This window comes from Danio aesculapii, chromosome 10, assembly GCF_903798145.1.
Source record: "Danio aesculapii chromosome 10, fDanAes4.1, whole genome shotgun sequence".
Taxonomy (NCBI): Eukaryota; Metazoa; Chordata; class Actinopteri; order Cypriniformes; family Danionidae; genus Danio; species Danio aesculapii.
In genome coordinates, this window is record NC_079444.1 from 33,613,611 (window position 1) to 33,631,012 (window position 17,402).

The 17,402-nt window shown below is 35.6% G+C and overlaps 1 protein-coding gene across 2 annotated transcripts in view; it reads left to right on the forward strand.

Moving 5' to 3' along the window:
* The first annotated feature begins 8,879 nt into the window (after nucleotides 1-8,879).
* Nucleotides 8,880-17,402, forward strand: part of rxfp2a (relaxin family peptide receptor 2a) — a 110,304-nt gene continuing 101,781 nt past the window's right edge. For both annotated transcript variants that reach the window (XM_056466823.1, XM_056466824.1), the window contains exon 1: nucleotides 8,880-9,281. In XM_056466823.1, coding sequence (XP_056322798.1) covers nucleotides 9,194-9,281 — 88 coding nt within the window. In that variant the 5' untranslated portion in view covers nucleotides 8,880-9,193. The remainder of the gene's footprint in view (nucleotides 9,282-17,402) is intronic.

A 17,402-nucleotide genomic window follows, 5' to 3' on the forward strand; every position in this document is an offset into this window, starting at 1 on the left:
CAAATTGTCATGAATAAACTGAAAAAAAACCCAGAGGTGAGGAAGGCATGGAGGCAGTGGTTTTTATATTTATGCAGAAAATCATAATTTTTGTAACATTTTAATCCTTTATTTTTTTTTATATGTAAAGATATTTGTGTGTTGCTGCACATCCTGTGTGTATTAAGCAATGTGTATCCATTTGGACCTGCATAGGCACATAACTAATACCTCTGCGCTGGACTCAGCTTTTAGTTGGTCAATGGCGCAGTCTATTTCAGCTCCTCAAAATAGCAATGTACCAACAATGCGCTTTAACACACCTCCTTTATAGACCAGCATGCCCATGAGTCCACAAAGTTGTGCAAATGGATTTGCTATTTAAACAATGTGGCGCAAAACGTGAAAATTAGAAATCAGAATCAGAAAGAGCTTTATTGCCAGGCATGTTCACACATACGAGGAATTTGTTTTCGTTACAGAGCTTCTACAGTGCAACAGAATTACAGAGACAGGACAAAAAACAGATAGTAAATATATTTAAAAAAATACAAGTAAATAGTGAATGCAAATATACAAATTGACAAGTGTATGTACAGGTATATTACTATATACAACATTATATGTGCAGGGTTGCGCTGGTCTGAAAATAGCAACAAATTGCATCCAACACATCTTACACCTTTTTTGCGCCGGGTGTATGAAAGGGCCCCTAGTCTTAAAAAGCAGTGCTAAGACCTCTTGTCTTGGACCAATTGTCTTAGTGTGAATAATATTTAATCTAAACAGCCATTTTCCACTATAAAGTACATGTTATTATCTTAAAACATTTTCTATGGGTGTTAAAGATTAGCCATGAATGAAAAAAGAGCCTTTAAGGTGGCATGAAGAAACTCACACCTTTGGCTACTGTAAAAAGTCCCTGCAGTTCTTAGTGTGAAGAACATTTAATCTAAAGTGCAATTTTTCCACTATAAAGTATGTGTAATGTGTTGGAAACATTCTCCATGGATGTTAAAGATTAGCTATAAATGACAAAAAAGAGCTTTTAAGGTGGCATGAACTAACTCACACCATTGGCTGAGCTAGAAAGGCCACTCTAGCAAACAGAATAGCTGAAAGCATGCCAGATAATAGGGCTGCACAATATATCATTTATGCATCGATATCGCAATGTGTGTGTCCGCAATAGTCACATCGCAGGATATGCAATGTTAAGTTGCATATTACAGTCGAGAATACATGAGATTTGTGGAGACATTGCAACTAATAAGCACAACAGATTGTAACTTTATCATTTGCATGTGTTTTAAAGGCATTTCAAGAAAGTGTAAAGCATTTTACAGAACAATAATGTAAAGCTTTTGTAACGAATGAGGAGAAATTGTACTGATTCATTAATACAATGAAGTCTGTACAGTGTTATTTGACATTACATTAAGAAATTTCTGTATCTGAATACTGTTTGACTCACCGGAAAACCATAAATAACTGTTTGTTTTTGCTCTATTGTATGTATTCTTGCAATTTAATTTATTATTTTTGCAATTTTGTACATGATTCACATTAGGGCTGCACGATTAAATAAAAAATTAAAAAATCGCAATCTCGATTCGACCCTACACGCGATCTTAATTCAGCTTTTCTGCGATTCAGCCAATTATATTTTTAAGGTCTGGAGAGAAGCGTGAGGGCAGTCGCACAAGTCTTCACAGCAACCTCAAAATGGCGTTTAAAGTGTCACATACTATATTTATAACGCATAATGCAGCCTAAAATGTCATTTTTGTCTTAATGTAATAAAGTAGTCATGGCCGTAAATTAACACGTGAGCTGACAGCGAGCTGTCTGTTTAATAACAAGATGATGTGCGGGTGAACGCCAATGATGTCTACTTTAGTGAACAGAACCTGCATAAGCTGTGAATAACAGGTAATAAAGTTGTAAATAACGTTCAGTTTGTTGCAGCCATGACAGCAGCGCACTCGGCAGTGAAAGTGAAACCAAAAGCATGCACATCATTTAAATGATCATTTCTCATTTTAAAGTTATGATTATGACAAGCATTTGATATGGTTTTTTTCTTTAATAGCGAACGCAAAGTGTTGTGTGTGAGAATAAATATTTAACAGTGTCTGTATAACTACTCTAGCCTATATAATGTTAAATATAATGCAAGAAGAAATCTGAATGTCTCATTTTACCAGTGTAAAAAATTCATTCAATTCATGTTTATGTAGCCCTTTTTACAATGTAGATTGTGTGAAAGCAGCTTAACATAGTTCTAGTAAAGTCCAGATTTCAGAGTTGAAGTTTAGTTCAGTTCAGTGTAGTTAAAATTTTACTGCTAATAGTTCAAACACTTAAGTGCAACTCCACCGAAGCACAGCTCCACAAGTCCTGATCCGAGCAAGCCAGTGGTGAGGAAAACAAAACAAAACAAAACAAATGACAAGCATATGTCTCAAACAAAAAAATTAAACTTTAGAATTATGAGTATTCTATTGCCATCGCTTTACTGTGAATTAGCAAACAGGACATATTTAAAGTCTGTTCAAGTCCACCTTTCCAAGTCTATACAAAATTTAGCATTTACCATATGTTTGAGAAATAACAATAATAATAGCCTACTCATATTAACCTTAATTTTACAATACAGAATCGAGAGAAAATCATGATCTTCATTTTAAGCAAAAAAATCATGATTCTCATTTTAGCCAGAATTGTGCAGCTCCAATTCACACCCTTACAAAATCAACCCATGCAATCTAAATTAAGGATTTTTTGGTTTGTTTTCACAAATAGAGCTGTTCAGGCCATCTGGTGAAATTGTATTCATATTGCAATATATAAACAAAATATCAGATTTTTCCCATATCGTGCAGCCCTACCAGATAATATAAACATGTGCAAATGTAGCAGTTGTTCTAGTTGTAAAAATGTGAATTTAAATGCACTGATGAAAACGAGAAAACAACCTACAGTTTCCTGAGTTATGGGGTCACTGCTTAGTCCTATTTGAAGTTCTAGCAGCCGTAAACAAGCAGTTTTATGCATACTTAACGAGTTATATGATGAAGCACAGTTAAACAATCTTAAATGAGATCATTGAAAATGAACACTGATCAAAATTAGAAAACCCTTTTAGATTCCTCCCAGTTATTGGTGCTCATCTGGTATCTGCGAGAAAATTTCTTAATAATGTGACAAAGCCTATTTAACCAGCAGTTTTTCATTCCAAATTCCTAAAATATTGCATATTTACAACATCGCTGACTCATTCAAGACCCTCCATCAAGACAAAAGACAAATGCATGAGAGAACAGGATAATGTGGAGAATCTACAAAACTGCAGATGGAATTGCTCTTTAGTTCAGTGTCTATAGTGTAAAGATCTGTATCTTTACATGCTGTGTGTTTCATTGACTACGTTTACATGGAAACAGTAATCCAATTATTTGCCTTAATCTGAATAAGACAATAATATGATTAAGGTGTTCATATGAGTTGCTTTTTGAATGTTCTGTTCATGATCCCATTTTACATGTTGTAGCACATAGGTCGATTAACGTCATTGCTCACCACGCTATCCACATTTCCTCCGGAGTTTCATGTAATTTCCGGTGTTTAATTTTTAAATTGTCGACTTTAACTGCAGTTTGGCACTTTTATTTTCATTCAGGAACATTTCATGCATCCCCCCGCAGCAAACGAGATATTGGATGTGAGTATGAACTGCTGGAAGAGTGGAGTTTTAATGGAATTTGATACCGTATGGGAAAAAAGTCCACGTTTTGCGATGCAGGTGTCTGTGGTCCTTCACTGCCATGGGAAGGGCAGAGAATAGTGTCAAACAGCCGTGTGTGTATGAAATATCCTGTCGGAAAACTTGGCGAAAAGTCCTACATGACAGTAATAGTTTGATTGCAGTGTTTACATGTCTGTACTGCACTTCAATAATGCCATTAAAATTAGCATACTCTACATGTCTTAATTCCATTTCTGTTTAGTTCGAATATTACCTTAGATTAATCAAAAATCACTGTTTATATAGTAGACTCTTAATTGGTATTGTCTTAATTGCATTCAAATCTGATTATTGGTTTCCATGTTAACATACTCAATGTTTAAAAGTATTTGGACTGAAAACTCTGCAAAACTATGTGGAAAGACTGAACTCAAACGTGTAAGGCGTCAGTGAAAAGTAGAGCTGTCATGGTTTTGTGGCATTCACACAGTGTTTTTCTATTCAAATGCTCTATTTACAAACATACTATACGTCATACACATTTTTACATACACTGGAGAAAAAATTACTGGCCAAACCCAAAATTATCTAGTGACTGGTCACATCAAAATTTTTCAATTAGACAGAATAAAATTAGTCAAACTGATTGTATTCAATTGTAGCAACAGCCCATTAACATTGGCTCAGTGACAAATAATGTCTCGAGCCAAATTTGCCCAATCATGTTATTGGCCCAATTGAATATTGTAAATTGTTGTAGCATGCGTTTTTGGTTTCACCTAATTTAAAAATGTATATTGGTAAATTTACATTGCTAAAGCAACTTTACTGAATTGTTTAATCGCCATTATTCCAAAAGAAAATCAAGAATAAAATATACAAAATAATGATACACTAAACACTGCCACCTTGATTATTTACTTATTTTTATTTATTTATTTATTTTTATCAAACAGATACTATTGGGAAATGCTTTAAAATAACAAATACATTGAACACTTTACAAAATATACCTTACAAAATGATGCATTTTAATTCTCGTAATATATACAAAGCTGAAGTGTTATTAATACATTACAAATATATTACAATTTTATGCAACTGTTCACACAGAAGCTCATTTGTCGTGGAGTAGGAAGGACTAAAGAAATCTCTTGCTCACTACAATGTAAAACCCACAGTCCACTTTATCAAATTAAACGAGTGTAGTTAACTCAAAATTTACTGAAAGTTAATTCTACTTATTTGAAAAGAGTTTTGAACTCAGTGTTGAAGGTAATGAGTTGATTAAATACCTCATTACTTCACAGTACTCATCTAGATTAGTTTTTTACCTCAAATGTTTTGCTGCAATTGGTTTCCTCAAACGGTTTGAGTTGCCTTAACTTATTGGGTTTTACAGTACTCAGTTGGTTTGAGTTCTCTTCATTTATTGGGTTTAACAATACTCAAATTGCTTCATTTACTGAAATGGATTAAGTCCACAGTACTCATTAGGATTAGTTTTTGAACTTAAATGGTTTGTTGCAATCAGTTTCCTTAAATGGTTTGAGTTACCTTAACTTCTTGGGTTTACAATGTAAGATTCTCTGATTGGTGGACTTTTCTGTACAGCTTCATTTTCATTTTATACAAATTCCACTATTAAACACAATTGTCTTAAAAATAATTTAATTTAATGTGAGCACGTGTTTAATATACAATTGATTGAAAACCCTCAAATATCACAACCGGTTTAGAGGTTTATCAGTTGTTAAAAACCACTTTTTCTGACATCTTAGCTTTTTGAACCTGACTGTTGCTCTCTGTAACCCATGCTCTCGTGCATTAAATTTCTTTCAGGCGTTGTACCAAAAACTGCATTACGCTTTTTTATTATCTTTCTACCATATCAAAAATCTGCACTTTTATGGTTCAGAAACAATGGTCAAATAAGAAATGTCCTTCAACATAAAAGAAAGGATCTTTCTAAGAGCATAGTTGTAGCATAAAGGATGTACGGTGGCCAAACTTTAATCTTTGAGTTATTAAGTCATATGGGATAAGTCAAATTTTCTGACATATGCAATAAAACATTTTTTAAGCGATTGGAAACCCCAAAATCTAGTTTCTTTTTAAATACTGATGCTACATATTATGTGTGAACCAATGAAAAATGACATCAATCCCATTATCTGCACCCGTTAAAGGCTTAGATGGTAATTAAGCCTATGAGCATCAATCTATTAATGAGCCTACAGTATTTTTAGGACTTTAATACTTGGAAAACCATTTTTAATATCCGTTATCCATTCCATTCATCTCTGGATTTTCCAGCGCCTTGAATGAAGTTCATGGTTCTCCATTGTAATCATATCAGTATTTGATTCGAATGACGATTCATTATTGATAAAAGAACACTAGCAGGCGCTCCCTGTGTGTGTGACAGACTGACTGGGTGTGTGTTATCTGATTTGCACTTCACCGGTGAGAGGATCAATTGATTGACCTTCTGTTGGTGGCCGACTTCTCTTCTTTCAAAGAGTCCCAATGTGCATGAATTAGCTCCTACACGGCTGAATCATTCAGTGCGAAATACAACCACAGCTTCCCTTCTCCAACGTTTAAAAATAAATAAATCCTGACACTATTTAAGTGAGAGCTGCGACTAAAAATAACCCAAACAATGTTTAAAGGACAGGGCTTAATATGAACCCAGGGGTTTTGTGCTGTGATGGGATGTTTATGCGTGGTATCGGCGGGTGTATGGAAACCAACTAAGACCAGCTTGGACTGGTTTCAGTAGAGTCTTCCAAATAAAGCAAAAGATAACATTAAAGAGAGAGAGAGAGAGAGTGACGTGGAAAATCTGTCTGCAGGAGCTTTGGCTAGACCGCACACACACACACACATCAGTAGTTAAAGGGAAACTGGTCATCGCTGCCTGAAGCTGTACACCAACCCTGCTGTTCTGCTTTCATGTAGCATGACATTGCTTCGAAATACTGATTATAAAAATGAATGTAGGCCTATCACTGAGCAATATCTAAAGATTTTTATAATAATTGCTGATAAGGACTGGCTTGATTGCTAAATATGCATGACACTTTTTCCTTAGGCTATTATACATGTAAAAAAAAAGAAATGTATCCTTTTTCAAATGTTTATTTTTTTGTAGGCCATCGTACATTTATTTATTTTTAATAAAAATAAAAACTCAATCAGTAAATGTGTAAAAAAAAGTATAATTATTTTATTATTATCATTATCTTTGACACTATTTACTGTGGCTGTTGAAGCAAAATAATACAATACAACAATATCCCCTTTCACACAGTGAATACCGGTAAATATCCGAAAAATATCTGGAACGACTTTACCAGTGAATTCAAAAAAGCACTGTTCACACAGGCATGGACGTTCCAGAATTTTCCCGGAAAAGACCATTCACACATCCATTCCAAAAAACCGGTAAATTCTGACATCATTAACCAATAATGGCCTCTAAACGGCTGCGCTTGTATTTGTAAGCATGGAAGTGGTCAGGCTTTTGTTGATGGTTTCACTTTTATTTAAAGCTTTAGCATTTATGCAGCTGCTTTTTGTGCCAGAGACATGCAGAAAAGTGAACCTCAATTAAATGTTTACACATTTGACTACATCACAATTCTGTGGATGGATAAGTATTGTGAACAACTTTGATGAAAACATGTGCAGGAACACTTTCGCATGTCGAGATGTACATAATATGTGTGTGTGCTGGCGCTCACTGGCTGCTTCACATGCACACGCGTCAAGCAACTGAAGCAGAGCTTGAAGGTAAACTCACAGAGGTTTATCATAAGCATTTTATCAAAAAAATTTTGCCGTTAAGAAGGAACATAGAAACATTATCTGACTAACATCTAGCAGCTAAATGTGTCTGGAAAAATATTCAAAGGCTTTTATTTTCATAGCAGTTGTTTATGCGTCTGAATGTTCTGATTGGTCGGAGTAAATGTCACCTCAGTGCGTTCTAAACGTGAACGCCCTCTTTCTGGCAATTTTCCTTCTGCATTTACACAGAGCAGCATTCCAGAAAATTACCAGTAATGTTCCAACTTCTACATATAAAATAAAAATATGTACAAATTTTAATGGTTTATGACAAAAAGACATTTAATGCACACACACACACACGCACGCATATACACACATATATATATATATATATATATATATATATATATATATATATATATATATATATATATATGTAGCATCACACAGTTGCTACAGATTTGTCGGCTGCACAACCATGATGGAAATCTCCTGTTCCACCACATGCCAAAGGTGCTCTATTGGATTGAGATATGGTGAGTGTGGAGGCCATTTGAGTACAGTGAACTCATTGTCATGTTCAAGAAACCAGTCTTGAGATGATTTGCGCTTTATGACATGGCGCGCTATTCTGCTGGATGTAGCCATCAGAAGATAGGTACACTGTGGTCATAAATTGTTGATGCCGAATTCCAAACTTATCATCCGAATGTCGCAGCTGAAATCGAGACTCATCAGATCAAGCAATTTTTTCCCAACCTTCTGTTGTGCATTTTTGGTGAGCCTGTGCAAATTGCCAGTTTTCTCTGGCATCAGCAAGGCATTTGTGCCCACAGAACTGCTGCTCACTGGATATTTTCTCTTTTTCTGACCATTCTCTGTAAACCCTAGAGAGCGTTGTGCGTGAAAATCAGCAGTTTCTGAAATACTCAAAAACAACCATGTCATGTTCAAAGTCTCTTAAATCACATTTCTTCCCCATTCTGATGCTCGGTTTGAACTGCACCAGATCATCTTTACTATATCTACATGCCAAAATGCATTGAGTTTCGATGCCATTGGCTGAATAGAAATTGCCGTTGACAGGTGTACCTAATAAAGTGGCCGGTGAGTGTATAAATAAATGTTAAATGTATTTTTTAGCCTATGTTTTGTTTGTTTTTGCAGAGTGCAGACAAATTTACCAACATTATAATATTACTTTGTAACCCCATCAATTTTATTTACCAATTTGTAATGGTTTTGGTATCCGGGCTATGAAACAGTTCGCAGCAAGTCTCCAAACACCCTCATTCTTTATCCATAGGCTGCTGCTACACCAACTGTACTGATAGTAGGAGTATGAATCGGCGCTCTCGCTGAAGTGCAAACTGAAAACAACGACCTCTAGCTTTACTACACAAGTGTTTTAAATCCCGAATCGCGCGTCAATGACGAAGTTCTTCTCAATGAATAATGTGGAGCTCCGGCTGAAGGATCCGTAGAGTCCATCCCGCCTCTCGGTCCGCGGGAGCGCCGTTAACGCTGCAGGTGACAGAAACTGGACCAACCGGGCGATGCTCCACCGTCCAACAACCCACGAAAGCAACAAACGCGCATCTTCCTATGGAAATAGTGTGATTTGGGAATAGCCTGCTCCGTCGGTCATGCTTTTGTGAAGCCTTCATCATGAAATCCTCCAAATATCCATCAAACACGCTCCTGGAATTAACCGTCGTTTTTCTCTTCATTCAGAACTCCAGGATGGAAACCGAAGGTAAGATATTGTTCATTACCGACTTCGTTTAACGTGTGAATTGTAAAATGTAGCCACAACTGTTTCCTCATTTTCCCTTCAAACTTTCACTATCTATGATTTGCTTATCTCTCAAACATGCTAATCATTAACATTATTTTAATGTAAGCTAGCGTTATTCGACGCGACTCAGTGGAGGGTTACAGCACAATTGTGTTTAACGAAATAGCTAATATAAGGTTTGTAAGTACCCATTGTTGTTGTAATTATCCAAACCACAAAAGTTCGTTGTTTTGTTAGCCTGAGAAGAAAACACCAGTGTCAGACCTCTGAGGAACTTTTGACCCTTCTCGCAGTACACTCTGTTCTCTGCCATAACTATATTTTACTTTAACCACAAGCGCTCTTTGAATTCAACAACTTATATCAGATAAGACGTAAGGCGTTGTTGTTGTTGTTTTGGTTCACATTTTGGCAGCCATTCATCCAGGCTGTGATTTATCGCAGTTGTTCCGTCACTCAGGTGCTTCTTTCCGCACAAAGGCTAAATTGAATCGCGTCTCAGCCAGTGCGCACTGCGGTCTCCGGCACAGGTTTTCATCCAGATTTTAAATCTAAAAAGTTATATTGCTCGTATAAGGCCAAGTCGTACTGAAGAGTGTGCTGTGGACATCTGGGAGAATGTATTTTTAGCCTTCATGAGTGAATGTGAGAAGAAGAGTGAATAGAATCAATGGAAAAGCTGTGCGTAATGTGTGGAGTTCTGTGTAAATTACTGTACATTTTAGTATCTGATTTATGAACAGATTTTAGTTTAGTCAAGAATTGGTAACATTGAATTACAGTGTTTTATATTCATGCATTTCCTAATTTTTCAAACACATTTTAGTTAATTCTAGTTGAATAAGCGTTTAGTTTTGTGTCATCTGTAGTTATTATTATTATTTTTTTTATCATAATCACAATTACTGGTTGTAGGCGGCTGATTCTGTAATTTCATTCTTATATTCCTAATGTTTATGGTAGCAGTGACATAACTTTATTTGTACATGTAACGTAATAATTATAATTGAGTTAAACATGGAATTATTTTCCCTTAAAATAATTATTTTAGCTTAATCAAGAGTTGGTAACATTGAATTGTAATGTTTTAATTTCACATAATTCTTCATTTTCATTGATATTTTAGTTAAATGTAGTTGAATAAGCGTTTAGTTTTGTATCATCTGTAGTTATTATTATTTTTTCACCATAATCACAATCACTTTATATGATATTGGACGGTTGATTATGTTATTTATGTTATTTATTATTTCCTAATGTTTAAGGTAGCAGGAGCATAACCTATTTGTATGTGTAAAGTAATAATAATCATTCAGTTAAACATTGAATTATTTTCCATTCAAATCTTTTTTTTTTAGATTAATCAAGAATTGATAACCTTTAATTGCAGTGTATTAATTTTACATATTTCCTCATTTTCATACTTATCTTAGTTCAATGTAGTTGAATAAGCTTTTAGTTTTGTATCATCTGTAGTTATTATTGTTTTTTACTATAATTACAATCACTGGTTGTGATTATGGGCGGTTGATTCTGTTATTTAATTGTAATATTCCTAATGTTTAAGGTAGCAGGGACATAACTTATTTGCACGTGTAAGGTAATAATGATAATTGAGTTAAACATGGAATTATTTTCCCTTCAAATAATTTTTTTAGCTTAATCAAGAATTGGTAACATTGAATTGTAGTGTTTTTCATACATATTTAAGTTAAATGTAGTTGAATAAGCTTTTAGTTTCATATCATCTGTAGTATTTATTTTTTACAATAATCACAATCACTGGTTATGATTATGGGAGGTTGATTCTGTTATTTAATTATAATATTCCAAATGTTTAAGGTAGCAGGGACATAAACTATTTGTACGTGTATAAGGTAATAATAATAATTGAGATTTTCAAATTCCTATTTTTGGTTTAATCAAAGCATCTGGAGATTTATAGGCTCCATATATATATATATATATATATATATATATATATATATATATATATATATATATATATATATATATATAAACTTTATTCTTATATGTCATAAAATCTGCAAAGACTTTTTAGTTATGCAAACGTTATCATATAATAGTGGTATTTTGTTTGGGGTCAGTTTAACATGATATGTTTGAATAATTCACATGTTGTCTTAAAAGATGCCAAATTGAGTTGCAAAATGATGTCTTTGTAATAATATAAAGTTTAAACCTCATTTAATCATGCTAGTCATACTTTGCCAGTGTGATTTAATAGTTTGAAATACATTTTATCTGAACAGAACAAATTGGTCTAATGAATTACTGTGTCTAAAACTGAGAAACGTATTTATTTTACTTGAATATTTAGAGTTTCTCAGCCTGAAGTACAGTATAGCTGTTTGACTTCTTAGTTTATGTTTAGGGTCAGCTTTTCAACTGAACCAGCTAAAAAAAACAACAAAACTTGAAGGTTAATACATAAGTGAACTCAGGTTTATCTCTTTCTTAATAGAACCATGTGTATTCACACAGCACCAACCCTTCAGATAAGAGTTAAATAAGCTACGGCTGTTAGAAAGAGGTGGAATTAGGTGGCACAGGCACACAATACAGTGGATCTGTGTGCTATGGTGGTGAGAGATCTTATATCAGAGGCTTTATTTAGAAGAAGACTAAACGACATTCCAAAACAACATTCATAAGCATCAAGCTAGACACCATATTTTATCAACAAAGAATGAGGGACAGACGTGCAATCTCTTTAATGAGCTTTAATTATGAATCACAAGCACAATCAATTTCAGGGTGAGTAACTCAGTGTTTGTCACGGTGGGATTGTTTAAAAAGAAATGATATGCAATATACAAATGGAATGATTTCCAAAGAAATTCAAGCTCACTTGCTTGTGCCATCATGCCTTGTTTTGTCGTCTGGCCTACATAACATTGAAAATAAAAAATATTGTGCACGGAAATAGTCAGATGTGTTTCATTGACTAAATTCCAACCCAGGCTCATTCTGAAAACGTACCCCTATATACATTTCTGGAGAGAGCAAAATACGTCCCAGTCGCATTACATTAGTACATTTTTTTTGCAGTTTTTTATTTTTTAGTTTTTTAGGGAATCTGCTAGAGGCCGAGGTGTACGTTTTTTTTTTAGATCTCAAATTTCTCGTGAGTGCCATTCCCACCTGCTGTTATCACTTAAATCCACCAGAGGCCGCTGTTGACTGACTGACTGACTGACTGACTGACCAACCGACCAATCCTAAACACCCTCCCCCTTCCCTAAACCCAAAAACCCTTTTTGAAAAGCAATCCAGAAAAAGAAAAGCCCCCAGATTTTTACCACGTTTTCCAATTTTACCACATTCTCACCCTGTTAGTTATGTGTTTATGTTATTTCTTTGGCTTCTGATTTTGTCTTACATTTGAATCCCATTGTTGCGTCAACTCCGTTCTGCATCTCAAGTCCACCAACGTACGTGTCGAGCAACCTGACAAGCAGCGGAACAGCCATCAGTATGGAGGTAATTGGGCAGCTGGTAAGCGAGAAAAGGAACGGCATCATACCGCCTCGTAGCATATTTTTGTTTTATAGACAAAATGCAGCCATACGCACTAGGGATGTAACGATTCATTGAGTCGGTTGAAAATCGATTCAAATATGTGACGATTCAAACCGGTAAAAAAGTTGAATGAATTGCGATATATGTTTTGAACAGAGGGGGCGCTGTGCGAATATGATGCACATAAACCATCAGCACAGTAAAAAACTACTACCACAGACGTCTATACGCAAAAAACTATTAAAAAGCCAAACCACATGGACCGCAGAATTGGCATCTTCATACCTGTCAACATTGGGATGTGAAAATAAGGGATATACCCATCATAACAAGGGATTCCCCTGACCCACCTCCCCCCCTTAAAAAAAACCCCCAAATAACTAAATATGTTCATTTGGAGCTGTTTCATTGTAAATAAAGTAATATGTTTTATTATTATTATTATTTACAAAAGAAAATTTAAATAGCATACATTACAGTGTTTCCTCTAGGATTTTATCCAGCTGTGGCGGCAGACTCTGTTGGCCATTTTACCCAGCTCTACCAGCTACATGTGGCGTTATTTCATTGACAAATGTCGTGAGCACAGTATTAAGTCAAGATCACATTCATGTAATAGCCTACGAGCATGTCAGTCTCTGTGCTCGATCGCCGATTTCTTCTGCTTGTGCACAAAACTTCTTGCGCGCCCTCAAATATATACGCTGCTCAAGTGCAGATTTTCTTGAACTTTCTTCACACTACTGAAGTGTGATTTAGCGCGATTATGTAACGAGTATGTCTGCAACATTTATTACATTTTGGTAGGAATATTTATGAATGTTTTCAATAGACCTACAGAGCAGCATTAATGCGTCCTGAAGTAATGTGAAACGGCTATAAACTCCAGCAAGATAAAGTCATTGTATGCAGAACTACAGACCTTTAACTATAAATAAAATATAATTATGGAAACTGTTCATCATAACTGAAAGCTACGCCGTGTTTGCTGGCCTCAAGCATCACGCACGTCTATCAGCACGTCACCTTAAAGGGTTAAATAAAGAGTGCACAACACTACTACGATTACAGAAAAGTTTGCGCTGTTTTAATTCACTTACCTTTTAATACGTTTTTGGTGCGATTTATAACACGCTATTTAAAAAAAACGACCGAATGTTTTGAATGAGAAGCTGTAATGTTGCCGTGGTGGGATGAATTTTGGTGTGGCGCGCCTCCACGGACGAATGAATGTAGCAGAAACCATGCATTAGCAGCGAATACATTAGCAAACAGTTCAGCTTATTTAAATCAATAGCTATTATAACTAAATAAAATCAAGCTATCAAATCTCATTAGCCGTTTCTTCACTGTACAACTTACACATTCTGATTAAAGAGCAAGGAATAAATCTTATTTATTTAGATTTTTTTTTTTTATTACATTAAATGACAGGTGTCACTTTAAGAATACACAGATGTAACGTTATAATGAAAGCTGTCGATTGCTTTCCTAACTTTTTATGCTCATTTAGGACGAAATTAGTTGTGTTTGAACCCCCCCCCCCACTCCCCAACAAGATCGACATCTTTAGATATTATTATTATTATTATTAATTTTGTGGATGTCTGTTTAAACACGCACATAAAACCCAGACTTTCCCTCCGCTTCAAATCGCGTGTACAGAATCCGTTTTGGAAACAGCGTCTATTTATCACTACAGAACGCGTCAGCTGACAGTCGTGCACCGCTATATGACTGTTTTGAGGATTGCATATGAAGGGGAGACGGCACCTGTAATGAAAAGGAAAGGGAATCCCGCCGTTTTTATATTTATTTCAAAGTGTTTTCATGCCTAAACAAAGTGAAAGCACAGAACAGACTCACATTTAAGAGTAAGGGGCGGCCCCTGGTGGTTCGGCGGTATGGGTTGCGTATAGGGAGGCTCGGTTCTTTAATGTTTATTATTTGCCACCCTTCAGAGAAAGACTGAAAATACGTGAGAAATACGGGAAAATACTTTTACTGGATGATAGCGGGATACAACTGTAAAATACAGGAGAATCCTGGGAAAAACGGGAGGGTTAACAGGTATGCATCTCTGCTTGCTCCGACGAGTGCTGCGGAGATTACATAGTGCATCAGTGTTTTATTGCAAAAGGATGAAAATGTTTTTCGACTTAAAGAGAAAGCTGTGCGGTTTTAGAACCAGGTATTAGATAGTTTTTTTCTTTTACCCTTTTTTTCAAATTAGTTTATGCATATTTTAATATTTTGCTTATTATATCATATATTATAATCGGTATTGTGTGCCAGTGACCAGTCCCTAGGAGCAGAGGGGGTTATCAACCACCTCTGTACACACTGCTCTCTGGATTAGGAAAGGCTTTCTTCTTCACTCCAGTCATCTTAGTCCCCAGTGAAGGAGTTTTTTTGGCTAGGGACATTGTAAATTTGCAAAGACCTCAGCTTATGCCAGTAAACATAGATATTCTAATATTTATAAATGTTAAATCCCAGCACAGTTTTAGTTGGTTTGTATTAACGAACCTTCTTTAATTTCTATTGTTCTATTGAATTGGAATTTGTTTTAATTTTGTAATGTAGCTGCACAGTCAAAGTTTTAACTTGTTTATATTAAAGAGTCTTCTTTAGTTTGTATTCACTTTTTTATTTGGATTTTGTTTTAAAATTCCAATTTAGTTATTGCAGAAAAGATTTTATTTTGTAATAAAAAGTGACTGAATCGTGAACCGTGAGATTAGTATCGTAAATCGTATCAAATCGTGAGTCAGGTGAATCGTTAAATCCCTAATACGTACTTCTGGCTACATCATTCGCAATCTCCAGAAATGTATACAAGGCTAAGTTTTTAGAATGAGCCTATGTTGCGAAATTCTGTTCTGTTGATGGCATTATTTGCAACATCTATTTTCAGGTATGCAAATTGAAGTCCTGTCTATTTGAATGGGGGAATGGTGAAATCTCAAAAACTGCTTGACAAAATCTCAAATAGACATTCAAATCAGTAGTAAAAATGGACATAAATATTGCATATTTATGAGTGCATGTGCTTGTATCAGGTTCATACAGAGAGTTAAGTCAGAATCATACTGTACAAAGTGCATTTAATAAATGGCATCTATGCAGACTGTAAAATGATGACACCTGTTGAAGCGCGGGCTACAACGCAAGTTATTAATGCAAGATTAATTAAGCTTTGCTAATAAAAAACTAGTGTAAACCTGACGCCAGAAGTCTACTAGATTTCTGTCTTATTGGAATCCCAGATGCTGTTTTTTTACCTATTTTAGCATGTTTTAAGATGTCATGTTGATCAATAAGTGGCATGGTGGCTCAGTGGTTAGCACTGTCACCTCACAGCAAGAAAGTCTTTGTTTGAGTCCCGGTTGTGCCAGTTGGCATGTATGGAGTTTGCATGTTCTCCCCGTGTTTACGTGAATTTCCTCTGGGTGCTCTGGTTTCCCCCACAGTCCAAAGACATGCGCTAGAGGTGAATGGAATAGATTAAATTGGTCATAGTATATGAGTGCGAGGGTGTATGGGTGTTTCCTTGCACTGGGTTGCAGCTGGAAGTATATTCGCTGCGTTAGACATACTGTATGCTGGAATAGTTTGAGGGTTCATTCTGCTGTGGTGACCCCTGATAAATAAGGAACTAAGGTGAAGGAAAATGAACGAATGTTGATCAATAAGCCGTTTTATTAGCTACTCAGTAGATGTAGATCATATCAGCAAATTTTCCGAAAATTCATAACGGCATATCAGAAATTTTTCATTGGAAAATCTATTATCTCTCAGTGTGTGAGATCACTGTTTAGGAGCCAAAACCTAATAAATCATTTAACATTGGTCGTCTTTCATCTGGGACTGCTTAAAGTCATGTAATTAGATATGTAAATCTAGACAATATCATATTAATAACCAATGACTGTGTATCTGGAAGTCAACAACTGATGGCTTCCTTTCCTGAACTCATTAATTTTCTTTTCAGACAAAATGCAATTATGAAGCCCCCTTATTTCCCCTTTGAAACACTTCTACACTGCCGACACCTTGTCTCCTTCATAAACTCTTCTAAAGTGTGTATCTGCGGGATGCGATATGTCATGTCATGCGGAAGGCTCCAATCAAACACCTCTTTCCCAGTAGCATGCATCTGAAGTGTCAGCATGCTACTGACAGGCACGTAGCTTTCAAAGTATACTCAAGCAAGGATTGACAAGTTTGACACAAGTGCATTATCACCTAGTGGAGTCATTTGGCCTAATTTATGAGATGAATGTGTGATGGAGAACTTGGGATTTATCAATATGGACATGAGCCGTAGCTATGATCAAATGTCACGTCTGGGCTCAGCTTGTGTATGCAAGGTTTTCAGTTAGAATGTATGGTTTAATTGTGAATGCATGCTCTTTAGTGATGGTGAACGCGGTGCCAGTCGCACAACTGACAGCATCGTCATGATTAAATGAAAGATTAAATAGAACATCTTGTGCTTAAAATGTGGCAAACACTGTTACCTGAAAACTCCGT